Genomic DNA, 12,526 nt, shown 5'->3' with positions numbered 1-12,526 from the left:
TTTGTTGAATAATTGAGACAATGTCAAATACTAGTCATAACTAGTCATAGGTTTTTTGCTCAATCTGGAAAAAATAAACACTGCAGTACAATTCTCTGGACTCTCTAGGTCAATAATTATCAAAAAAAAAAAAAAAAAATTACCCTTTGGGAGGCTATAACGGGTTCGTTTACAAAAGGGACCTGTATAAATTTACCCCAAATCCTATATAGCCTAAAGGAAAACTCAAAACTTAACAAAACCTGGTGAGCATATGTGACAGGTGATTCTAAACTGACAAGTTTTAAGGATAACAGCTGGCGCTATAACAAAAAGGACTAAAAAAAACCACTGTATTTTATTGGTAAACTGGATTTGCCAAAAATGTTTTTTTTAACAACTGATTTAGGTGGGCACAACCTTACTAAATAATATGTAATGTATTTTTCGTAATATGCTTAAATGCCTTAAGTGCTTGAACCCCGGTAATCGCTGCTTGCAGCTATATTTATAATATGCTTTTAATGCCATTTTCATTTTTAACATTCCATTTGTTTAAATTTACACTACTGTTCAAAGGCTTGGGGTATATATTTTTAATGTTCCTTAATGAAGACGTCTCCTATGCTCACCAAAGCCGCACTTATTTGATCAAAAACATAGTAAAAACTGTAATAGTGGAAAACATTATTACAATTTAAAACAATATATTTGTCGTTTAAATGCAATTAAGCTGAATTTTCAACAGCTATTATTCCAGACTTCAGTGTCACATGATCTTTCAAAAGTCATTCTAATACGCTGATTTGGTGTTCAAACATTTCTTAATATTACAAATGTTGAAAGGTTGTGCTTAATATTTTATGAGAATCATAAAACTTTTTTTTTTGGATTCTTTGATGATCAGAAAGTTTAAAGTAATTGATTTGAAATATTTTGTAACATTATAAATGTCTTTATAGTCACTTTAGATCAATTTAATGTATGGAAATGTATATAACAGTAGCATACATTTCCATTTCCAGCATACATCCACTATAAGTGCTTATACAGCCAAAAAATTAAATAGCAAAACCAAGAATTCTTCAGGGACACTATGACATTGGGGACAAGTGTGCTTGTTTTGATGTAGGTGGTGTGTGAAAGCATAATTGGAGGTGTGAGATCACAGGATTGAGCTCACCTGGGTGATCAGCTGAACTATGAAATCCACCACTAGCTTGGACTCTTTGTTGAACATGCCCTGCCACAGCTTATCCACCACACGCTGGGTGAAGTAGAACACATTGTTGACCAGGACCTGGTAACTTCCTCCTGTTGTTATTGGCAATGATGCCTCCTCACCTGTTGGAGAACACAGCCACACTCATGAAAGATATGCACATTTTGGCTAATATTGTGGGATTTTAAGGGAGATCGGGGAACTTCAGATCAAAAAGGCTGAGAACCACTAAAATATGGTCAGTCAAGACCATGACAGTTTTACATATATCATGACTGATCTACACTAGCATCAAAAACCACAATTTGGAACTAAATGAAGGTGGAGTAAATGACTTTTTGGGTAAAGCACTGTATCAGAGCACTTCCCTGAGCTAAACCTGATAAATGGAATGCAACTAACCCAACAGAACATCTGCTGCCAGAAGCTGCTCCATCACGCTGTCTAGGATGTAGGACTGAAACTCCTTCTGCTGGGTTCTGGTTGAGCGCTCTGGTGAGGCCTGAGAACACAGAGCAAAATTAGTGTTTCTGCCCAACAGATGGACACTCCCACATTAGCTTCTGATAAGCAGCATGCAAAGCGCCGCAGGACTATAGAAGAGAAAGCCAGAATGGCGCACACTGAGATTTTGTATCTTCACATAACATCACTGGCCAAAAAAACGCTGAAATGCTCATTTGAGATCGAGCAGATATCTGAGATTCTCTCACCTCTAGAAGAAGATCAATAATGGGGGTCTGTTTGGTGGCAGGTGTCATGCACAGGTTGTCCATGATTAGGACCCTCATGAAGTCAAAAACATACTTCTTGGCTGGGTGGTTGGTCAAGTAGGTTTTATTGCCTACATTACAGTATTCGGACTGACTGCGGTTCATGCCTGTATCTGTCACAAATGCCTTGAACTCTTCTGTGGGTGAGCCTGCTTCATCATCTAAATCAGTCACCTGTAGAAAACAAGATATTTTTTTCTACACAACCAACTTCAATTGCAATTTGAACATCAAAAGGACAAATTCTCAAAGGCCTGAGCACATGAAAGCCAGTTACAATAACAAACAAAAAGAGCAACAGCATACCATCTCAGAGTAGGGCCGTATATTGAAGGGGAAAACTGTGGCAGCTAGTGTACAAAGGAAGTCTGGGCTGTGCCACATGGGTGACAGATCTGGGATGTTGTGATAGAGGTAACGGAAAAACTGCATGAGAGTGATGGGATATTCTCTCAACCAGGAACCCTCCTCCTCTGACTGCCAAGGCTGTGGGTTAGAAAAATATCAAAAGCTGTCAGCATCTGCTGTGAGTATATTGTAAGAAACTGTGATCACAAGAATAAACAGCTTTTCATGGTATCTGCAATGAAAACATTTCATCTTAAAACAATACCATTTTAACCTTTTATTGTTCACTTTGAGCACCAATTTGTCACTAAGTTCCCATTTCATTCAAAATTCTTTATCAGTTGTAGTATAAAACACTGATAAACTAACAAATAACAACTGTAACAACCACCCCAATGCCAACAGTTCCTCTTGGGATGCATATTTTTGAGGCAGGTGACTTGGAGACTCACCAGGTTGAGCATGCTGCGCAGCATGGCCAGGAGCAGGAACGCTGCTTCAGTGCACATGTTGTGAATGGAGCCCACCACTGTAGCACTGGAGGCCGGGACGCCAAATATAAACGTCCAGATAGAGTCCAGGTCAAACTGTGTGAAAAGGTGGGTACAATTCAATAATAATTTATTATTTATTATTAAATGTAAATTATATATATATATATATTATTGCAGAAAGTTATTATTAAATCTAATTCATAATATTGCTGAATTACATTTAATTGTAACTTTCATTTAAATAATACATAACTATTCAATAATAGTTTTGTGGTTAAAAAGGTAAAGAACGTAAAGTAGTGACACTACAACACTCTCACAGGAAAGAGTCACAAGTGCAGACGGTAAACATTTATATGTGACCCTGGACGACAAAACCAGTCATAAGTCACATGGGTGTATTTGTAGCAATAGCCAACAATACATTGTATGGGTCAAAATGACCAATTTTTTTATGCCAAAAATCATTAGGATATTAAGTAAAGATCATGTTCCATTAAGATATATTGTAAATTTCCTACTATAAATATATTAAAACTTAATTTTTGATTAGCAATATGCATTGCTAAGAACTTCATTTGGACAACTTTAAAGGTGATTTTCTCAATATTTTTTTTGCATCCATTAGACTCCAGATTTTCAAACAGTTGCATCTCGGCCAAATAATGTCCTATACTAAGAAACCACCCATCAATGGAAAGTTTATTTATTCAGTTTTCAGATGATGTATTAGTCTCAATTTTAAAAAAAAAAAATGTCTCTTTAAATGATAGTGAGCTACTGCTCACCTCACACCTGTCTTCCATTTTTTATGTGTTTGGTGACGTGCTACTGTCAAAAACAAAACTAATCCACTGCATCCTCCTTAGTGACTCTGATGTCAGGAGAAAATTACGATCTTATGTTTACTTTTACATCCAAATACAAAACATCTGCATTGTCTACGAGACACTGTTGTTGCTACAGCTGCTAGAGCAGGCAGAAAATGGTAGACTGCATACAACTGGCTAAGCGCCAGTCATCATTGTCCATCACTGAGACTTTTTAGGTTTTTTTAGGGATTAAAAATCAGAGCAAATGGGTTTATCATCATTGTAGGGTTGTTGTGTCCATTGATAAGACACATTTATATGCAAACATCATGTAAAAGTGAATTTTGCATCCAATTTCTCCTTTAAAACAAGCAGGTCTGAGAGCACAATGAAAATGTGAAAATTTAAATACTATTTAAATTGGTAAACAAAGTTTTAAGATTAACAACGAAAGAAAGAAAGAAAGAAAGAAAGAAAGAAAGAAAGAAAGAAAAAGAAAAGACAATGATTAAAAATGGTTTTAAATTGGTGACACCGAGCATGTGAGCAAAACTCTTAATCTTGATTGCTTTACAAATTTGCAGATAACATACTCAAATGGCGATAATACAAATTACTGAAGTATTAATATTAATTATTGAAGTATTTTCAATAGTGGTCTCAGAAATATGGAAAATGATATGGATTGTGAGATCACACACACACACACAAAACAAATCCACACAGTGGCTACAAGACATTCAAGTTTGATTAGTAGGGAAAAAAGGTTTGCATACTGACATGTACCTGCAGGCTGTCAGGCAGCTCTGTGATTGGCTGTTGGAGGAAAAGGGCCATGAGCATGAAGTAGATCTCTGGGACATTGGTATGTTTGGGCAGTAAAGTTTGCAACACAGGGAATCCTGGGAAATGACAGGCATCTCGGTTGATTTCACGCACTGTCGACCTGCCTCCTGCACTGCGGCCCACGTTAAAACCTGAAACGAGGTACAAGCAAAAAAACAAAAAACAAAAAAACAAATCATTAGTTATTGTTATTATTATTATCATATTGTTATACTGTATAATTATAGTTCTTAATATGGATGTAAAACTAGTCAGATATGCTTAAATAAGGTCTCTTGCTTACCCAGAACAGTGCCAATCTTATTAGTGAGCACAGAGTCGGTGTGGTCCAGCCATCCTCCTCCAGACAGGCCCTCTTTAAACCTGCTCAGGATGGATTGGTTACTCAGCAACACCACCAAGATTAAGAGAGCTGCCGTCACTGTGCTGGAGTGAATGTGTTCTTCCATAAACATCAGCAACCAATCAAAACCCAAAGTGCGCACAAGCTCTTCGCAAGCCCTGCCAGAGACAGCAGAAAGATAAATTTAGTGGTGGGGTGATTAATACAAAGGTAAATCTTACAATTATGATGTTTTAAGTTATGACGCTTTATTTACAATCAACTAAATGGTGCATTTTGTCATTTTTCACACACACACACACACACACACACACAAAAAATACTGAGTGCACTGATAAAAGAGCACTTGGGCTACACTGAAGTGTCCAGTTCCATCTGTATCCAATCCGCCATAAACCAGCAAGCTTAGGTAACAATGTTACAGATGCTGTAAAATGCAGTGCAGTTCTCTGAAGTCCAATAATCCACCCTTGATTTAATAAGGAGCATCACTCACTGTACATTAACAATGTTCTTCTCTTTGCAGCTGAAGAGCTGTTTGAGCAGGATGTCAAGCAGTCTGTTCCGCAGAAGAATCAAGTTGGATGACAGGAGGCCTCCAAACTCATCATCAGCTCCTGAAAACACCCAAGGAAAAGAGTAAAGACCACTGAAAGGAGAAATGACACTTAAGATATCTCATAATTGACCGTTTGCAAACAGCTTGATTGACAGGCGATCTGACCAATCGTAACGCCGAATCTGCCATTCCGTCCGACAAACAAATCAGACAGGAGAGTAGATTAACTTTGTTGGACTTACACACAAAATTGTGTATTGATACATTTCCGTGGTTAAAATAAAATACGTTCTGACATTCATTCATGTTTTTTTCGTGCTTTAAGTAAAAGTAAAAAAGTAAGCTTTAAGTAAAAAGCATCGGTTCACGTGTCGATTGATCTAATAAGGCAATACAGTGATCTGTCACAACATTAAAGAGCCATAAAACGGCATTTCTTCGGGTTTGAATTTCTTCAAAAATGACAACGTTTTAAAGCTGAGACCTTGTTTTATAACAAAAGCAACCTGCTCTGTTTTGTCTGTCGGCATGCTGTCAGTCTCACTGCGTGAGAATGTGATGTGCAGTGTGAGAGTGGCACTGTTTGTCAGACACAGCAACAGTAAATAAAAAGGGCGGGTTTTTGTGAAGGGTCAATTAGGCCTAGATTAAATCTGCAGATTTTCCAGTGCTGATTTTTAGTGGGAATCTACAGAAACTATTTCCATAAAGTTCTGACTCGGCACACGGCAAAATATTTCAGAAATGCACAAGGGGTGTCAGATTTTCATGAACGACATGGCGTTTCAATTCAGCAGGAATTCTGTGTAGCATTTCTACAGACTTCTGCAGGTGTGGATTTCTTTTGGTGCTGCTCAAAGCTGCCAATGCTTTGATTCCCACCGGTCTGACTCATTAACAGGGTGATTTCAAGTGTTATCATGTCGCAACAACATAGTGCTAAAATGCTTCTTTGATACTTGGAAGCTTCAAAACATTACTCACCCCTGTCGATCTTCTCCTCATTGGTGTTCTCCATAATGACAAACTTCTCACAGACTGCAAACGTTGGCAATGTTGAAGAGATGAACTGCCCAAACCTGGGAGAGAAAATCAGATTCAGGGATCAGATTTATAAATAATTATTTTGTGACATTATTTAGTGACTGAAAAACATTTTGTATGTGCAAATTGTACATATTGTCCCTTACTAATTATTCAAATAATTCTCAAATGAAATAATTAGTCATCTCTGCTGTTTATCAGCTGCACACTCTGCTAAATAAAGTATATTCTGCAGCAAAATCAGACAGATTTGTCATTTCTGATCCAATCTTCTACAATTCTAAAAGCCTGCTTTTAATATGGACATACATCTCTGTGTTTACCTGAGTAGGTCATATGAGTTGGGGAAGCCCTGCAGCAGGAGACTGAGGACATTGCCGATGGCAGCGATGGTGGGCTGTGACAGAGATTGATCCCTCAGTGTCAGCAGCAGTTTGGGGATCAACTGAAACTCCCGCAATAGTTTGGCATTCTTAGCAGCTTCACTGAGAACAGAAACAATTACATGCTGTGTTAGTGATAGAAGTTTAATAACTGCAGGTCTGACTCTGCACCGCTGAAGTTAAGGAACGTTGTTCACTCTAAAGGAACGTTCACACTATAAAGTTAATAATCACTCTAGAAAATAGTGAAGTCCACATTACAACTATAATGACAACAAGGAGGAACTATATTATTGGAATCACTCTGATGATTCAACAGCTTGAAGATTTGAAGCGGCAGATGACATGCAGTTTGTGCACTTTTTGTCCATGTGAACGTTATTGTCCACTTGTAGATGTTAATATAGTTTTCGTTATAATTATTGTTCTTTTTGTTAAGACAAATCTGATCTCTCTTCTCTACCCTTCAATATGATGCACCTTACATGGAAGTAGACCTCATATATCCATGTGATGTCTTTCACATACCATGTTATGCATATGTTGTTTTCTATAAGTGTTGCTGGGTAACCATTAAAATGCTAATGCTTAATGTACACTATAACATTTCTATAGAGCTAAAAGAACCCAAAGAAAGTCCCATTACATCGCAAAAAGGTTTAAATCAACTGCCTTAAACCAAAGATTCAATATAGAGTGTTAGAGTACAGACGGATTACCTGGATTCAGTCAGAAGTTCAATGAAGTGCTCGAAGAGAGAAAGGTGCAGTTCATAGGGAGCATGAAGCCAAACCTGAAAGTCGAATGAAAAAGTAGAATGAAATATTTTAAAGGTATTATATCATGAAAAACAATGTAAATACAAAATGTTAATGTTTATATATATCTTCTGACATAAAATGTGCTTTAGAACTGAAGACCACTACACAAAAACATTACAAAACTCACTTATGCCAGAAACTTTTTTAAAAAGGTCACTGATGATGTCAGCCAGACTGAGGTATTTATACATCTTAAAGGGATAATTCCCCCCAAAATAAAAATCACCCCATGATTTACTCACCCTCAAGCCATCCTAGGTGTATATGACTTTCTTCTTTCAGGCAAATACAATCAGAGTTATATTAAAAAATGTCCTGGCTAGAGCTGCAAAATGATTAGTCTCAGTTAATCGATTCAAAATAAAAGTTTATGTTTGCATACTATATGTGTGTGCAAAATGTGTATATTTATTATGTATATATAAACACACACATATATGTATATATTAAGGAAAAATATGTTGGATTTATATGAAAAATATTTATATTTATATATAATAGAAATTATATACAAGTGTTTACATACAATACGTACAAATATTTTTCAAATATATACATGTGTGTGTATTTATATATACACATAATAAATATACACAAGTGCACACACATATAGTATTGCAAACAAAAACTCTTATTTTGAATCGATTAATCAGGACTAACCGTTTTGCAGCTCTAGTCCTGGTACTTCCAAGCATTACAATGGCAGTGAATGGCTGTTGAAATTCAACAGTCTAATGTAACTGCAATAAAGTGCATCCATCCATCATAAAAGTGCTCCAGGGGGTTAATAAAGGCCTCCTGAAGTGAATTGATGCATTTGTGTAAAAAAACTTTAATCTCTAGCTTCCACTAGCTGTCGTACGTGCGTACATGAGAGAGTGGCATTCCAGCTGATGATGAATTGTAGGATGTAGGCGTAGTGTAAGCTCCAGTTAGAAGTTGTGAATGCAAAAGAGCAGTAGAGAGAGCAAAACAAAACACTGGTCACAAATTGGAAGTACAAAACAAGGATTTGTAAAGAAATTTGTAAGCCAAGAGGAGACTGTTTGTCCTTTGCTAAACAAAGGAAACTCGCTTCCTTTGCTCCTGTAAACAAATCTTGGTTCTCACGAGACTAGCATATTCTCACCAGAGCTTACGCTGTGCCTACATCTTATGTCATCTGCTGGAAAGGCGCTCTCTTGTGAACATGTATATGGTATCCGTTTTTTACAGGACAACCTTTATTAACCTGCTAGAGCCGTGTGAAGTACCTTCTATGATGGATTGTATTTGACTATTGAATCTCAACAGCCATTCACTGCCTGGAAAAGCCAGGACATTTTTTTATTTATTTAGACTCGTATTCATCTGAAGGAGAAAGTCATATACACCTAGGATGGCTGGAGGGTGAGTAAATCATGGGGTAATTTAATTCTTTGTAAATCATTCTTTGCGTAACTGCCGGATGTGAGTAACCGGAAAGAAAAAAGCATCAATAAGGCTCTTCTCGTGTGAGCTCCGCACCTCAAAATCACACAGCAGGTCCTGGAAGGCTGTGGAGTTTGGGATGATTGAGGTCTCGTGGCCACTATCGACGGTTCCAACGAGGGAGAAGGTCAAGTGCAGAATATGGCTGTTCAACAGAGGGCGTTTCTTCTTCAGCAGCATGGCCAATAGCTATAACAGAAGACATTAAGTTAAAGAAGACCTTTCAGGCAAATGATCTAAAGCCGACAGAGAAAAAACAAAAACAGAAGGTCCACGTGAACAAACGATCTGCTCTATTTTCGTTAGTCTGCTCATTTCAGGATTCAGTGATCAGTTCAATTTAAAACAGGCTGCAATTCAACGCTCAGCTATTAATTTTCCTTACAGTGACACCACAATCAACATTAGCACCGTGAAACATTGCATTCTCTCTACGGACCCTATTAAAGCAGCAGAGAAATAAAACAATGCACCATCTGTTGTTCAAACCAGTACATCCCACTATGCCCCACCCTTATGAACCCCTACTTATCACATCAGTTGGCTGTCACTGGTCACAACAGCCCAGGCTCACTGTTATCGTTTAATTTGCCACCTCATTGGTTCTTAACATCCTACAGCTCCAGCTGTAGAGAATAGAGGACATCCTCAGTTCAAAGTTCACTGAGTAATTGTTATTGCGGCTCACCTGGTAGCCTTTGATGCGTTCCATCTCCTTGCTAGCTAGCGGGTTGCTCTTGACAACACACACTAACGCTTTTACTGCAGCATAGAGACCCTCCACATCTGACGCCATGGCAACCAGGCCCAGAATGGCAGCTGCTCCTCCGATGTACTGGAGGTTGGTGGCCACTGGTTTGGTTACAAAGGCTCGCACACCTACATGGAACAAGATTGCAGCTATAAATACATGAACACTGAGAGAAAGGGCTGGTTTATTGGAAAAGCTGCGCTGTGCCACTTCATTTTTTTATTCTTCTAAAACACTTTATAGATCTCCACCGTACTCACCCAGGTAACCGATGACTGCAGCTCCAATGGTCCTAGCTGACCCGTTGAGATGGCCCACTGCATTATGGACGAGCTTGACCGGCGTGGCACTTTCATGAGAGGAAACCCCCAGCTAAAAGAAAATGAAAACATCACTCTGATTAGCTTTCCAAAAATGATAATTAAAATAATTACTCCTGGGGAGGACAAGGAATCTATACCACACATTTCTGTGGAATTGGAACACTCGTCCTTCAAAAGTTCTACACATTCCGGACCCCTTGTATGTTTATTTATATGTAATATTTTGGCTAAATATTTATTACTCTTTCAGCTATCAAAATGTCCAACACTAGAATTCTACAGATGATACACTGAACTAACTGAAGATAACAGGTAAAAGTCTGCAAATTTCCACAAAAAAACTAGATTTTTACATTAGTTTGAATGTCATTTGTACAGATCTGCACCCTTTCTACCCCAAAGATTTATGCATATTTTGAATAAAAATCAGCAAAGATATTTTTTTTTTAAAATATTAAGCTTTCACTGATGTATGGTAGTTAGGATAGGACAATATTTAGCAGAGATGCAACTTCTTGAAAATATGGAATCTGAGGGTGCAAAATATTGAGGAAATCGCCTTTAAAGCTGTCCAAATGAAATTCTTATTAATGCATATTACTAATCAAAAAAGTTATATTGATTTGATATGATATATTTACAGTAGGTCACTGAGCATTATCTTTACTTAATATCCTAATGATTTGTGGCATAAAAGAAAAGTCAATCATTTTGACCCATACATTGTATTGTTGCTACAAATTATGATTGGTTTTGTGGTCCAGAGTCACAAATGAATACTTTATTCAGCAAGAACAGATTAAATTGATCAAAAGTGACAGCAAATACATTTGTAATGTTACTAAAAGTGTCCATTTCAAATAAATGCTGCCCTTTTGAACTTTCTATTCATCAGAGAGTCAGTTTCCACAAACACATTAAGCAACACAACCATTTTCAACATTAATAATGTGAAATGTTTCTTGAAGACTAAATCAGCATACCAGAATGATTTCTAAAGGATCGTGTGACACTGAAAACTGGAGTAATGGCACAGAAATGAATAACCTTTAAAATATTTAAACAATATAAAACAGTTATTTTAAAATAATATTTTACAATATTACTGGTTTTATTGCATTTTTGATCAAATAAATATGTCAATTTTTAATGTAAAAACAATATAATGCAAAGCAAAATGCATTTTTTTGTTCATTTAATTTGTTATAATTTATTACAACAAATGAACTCTTTAAAATGTAATTAATATTTAAAATCTTAGCATTACATTATTATTATTTCTAAAATAATAAATAATTTATATATATATATATATATATATATATATATATATATATATATATATATATATATATATATATATATATATATATATATATATATATATATATGTGTGTGTGTATATATATATAAACATTAAAAACCTGAAAGGATGAGACTGCTTACCTGTTTGGCGATGGCTTTGCTGTCCAGTTTGTTGTAGACCTTTCGTATCTTGGCCACAGTGAGAGTAGATACAGAGTGAGCAAAGAGACTGAAGGAGACCTTCTCTTCAGGAACCAATCCAACAGGACATGGTGGCACAGCCTCAGTCTTTGAGTCTTTACCTGAAATATGAGATGCGGGAGGAAAGCCAGTTAAAAGCCACAACATGCAACTACAGAAGCAAATGCCTGCGTTTTGGTACAGTATATGACACGCACAAAATAAAACATTTAATCAGTACAACAGCCATTAAATTTACAATAGACATCTACTTTTAAAATCAAACATCTTTTCAGTTCCTTATTATTCACCTCAGAGTGACACATCAGGTACTCACATGGCAGGTAAACAGCTTGGAAACTGCCTACATAATTTGGTCCCAGCTCATAGATGGCAGCCACACTGGCTGCAGGCAGCACCTCCTCCAGAAAGTGAGTGGGCCCCAGACGCCAGACCAGAGATGAGAGCTGGCGCTGGGCTGGTGGCGTACCGATGTAGCTGTACACCGTGCTCACCACAGGTGGATTTGCGGAGGCAGAGCCGCCGGGAGCATTGTGAACATAGTGCAGCTACAACGACAACCACAATGAGAAACAACAGACGTGAGTGTGACCTTATTGGCTTGCAGGTCAATAATGACTTTTAATTTAAAGATATATTATTTAACAGTAGTCTTGGGAAGTGGTGTTAAGAAGAAAAACACTTCTTTCCTTAAAGGGACAGTTCACCCAAAAATGAAAATTCTGTCATTAATTAGACTTTTGTTCATCTTCAGAACACAAATTAAGATATTTGGATGACATCCAAGAGCTTTCTGACCCTGCATAGACAACGCAACTACCACATTCAAGGCCCAGAAAGGTAGTAAGAACA

The 12,526-nt window shown here is 37.1% G+C and overlaps 1 protein-coding gene across 6 annotated transcripts in view; it reads right to left on the bottom strand.

Annotated features, from left to right (window-relative positions):
* wdfy3 (WD repeat and FYVE domain containing 3) overlaps nt 1-12,526 on the bottom strand; it is a 96,215-nt gene that overhangs the window by 25,797 nt on the left and 57,892 nt on the right. For 5 of the 6 annotated variants that reach the window (XM_051108965.1, XM_051108967.1, XM_051108962.1 and 2 more), the window contains 16 exons: nt 11,991-12,222; nt 11,615-11,775; nt 10,106-10,217; nt 9,783-9,973; nt 9,131-9,283; nt 7,523-7,596; nt 6,744-6,905; nt 6,361-6,455; nt 5,314-5,434; nt 4,758-4,975; nt 4,409-4,605; nt 2,775-2,909; nt 2,281-2,460; nt 1,915-2,148; nt 1,604-1,703; nt 1,163-1,323 (listed from right to left, as the gene is read on the bottom strand). In XM_051108965.1, coding sequence (XP_050964922.1) covers nt 1,163-1,323; nt 1,604-1,703; nt 1,915-2,148; nt 2,281-2,460; nt 2,775-2,909; nt 4,409-4,605; nt 4,758-4,975; nt 5,314-5,434; nt 6,361-6,455; nt 6,744-6,905; nt 7,523-7,596; nt 9,131-9,283; nt 9,783-9,973; nt 10,106-10,217; nt 11,615-11,775; nt 11,991-12,222 — 2,526 coding nt within the window. The remainder of the gene's footprint in view (nt 1-1,162; nt 1,324-1,603; nt 1,704-1,914; nt 2,149-2,280; nt 2,461-2,774; nt 2,910-4,408; nt 4,606-4,757; nt 4,976-5,313; nt 5,435-6,360; nt 6,456-6,743; nt 6,906-7,522; nt 7,597-9,130; nt 9,284-9,782; nt 9,974-10,105; nt 10,218-11,614; nt 11,776-11,990; nt 12,223-12,526) is intronic. The other variant, XM_051108963.1, reaches the window with a different exon arrangement.

The sequence above is a fragment of the Labeo rohita genome, chromosome 5 (assembly GCF_022985175.1).
Source record: "Labeo rohita strain BAU-BD-2019 chromosome 5, IGBB_LRoh.1.0, whole genome shotgun sequence".
NCBI lineage: Eukaryota > Metazoa > Chordata > Actinopteri > Cypriniformes > Cyprinidae > Labeo > Labeo rohita.
This window is presented reverse-complemented; position numbering and strand designations above follow the sequence as displayed.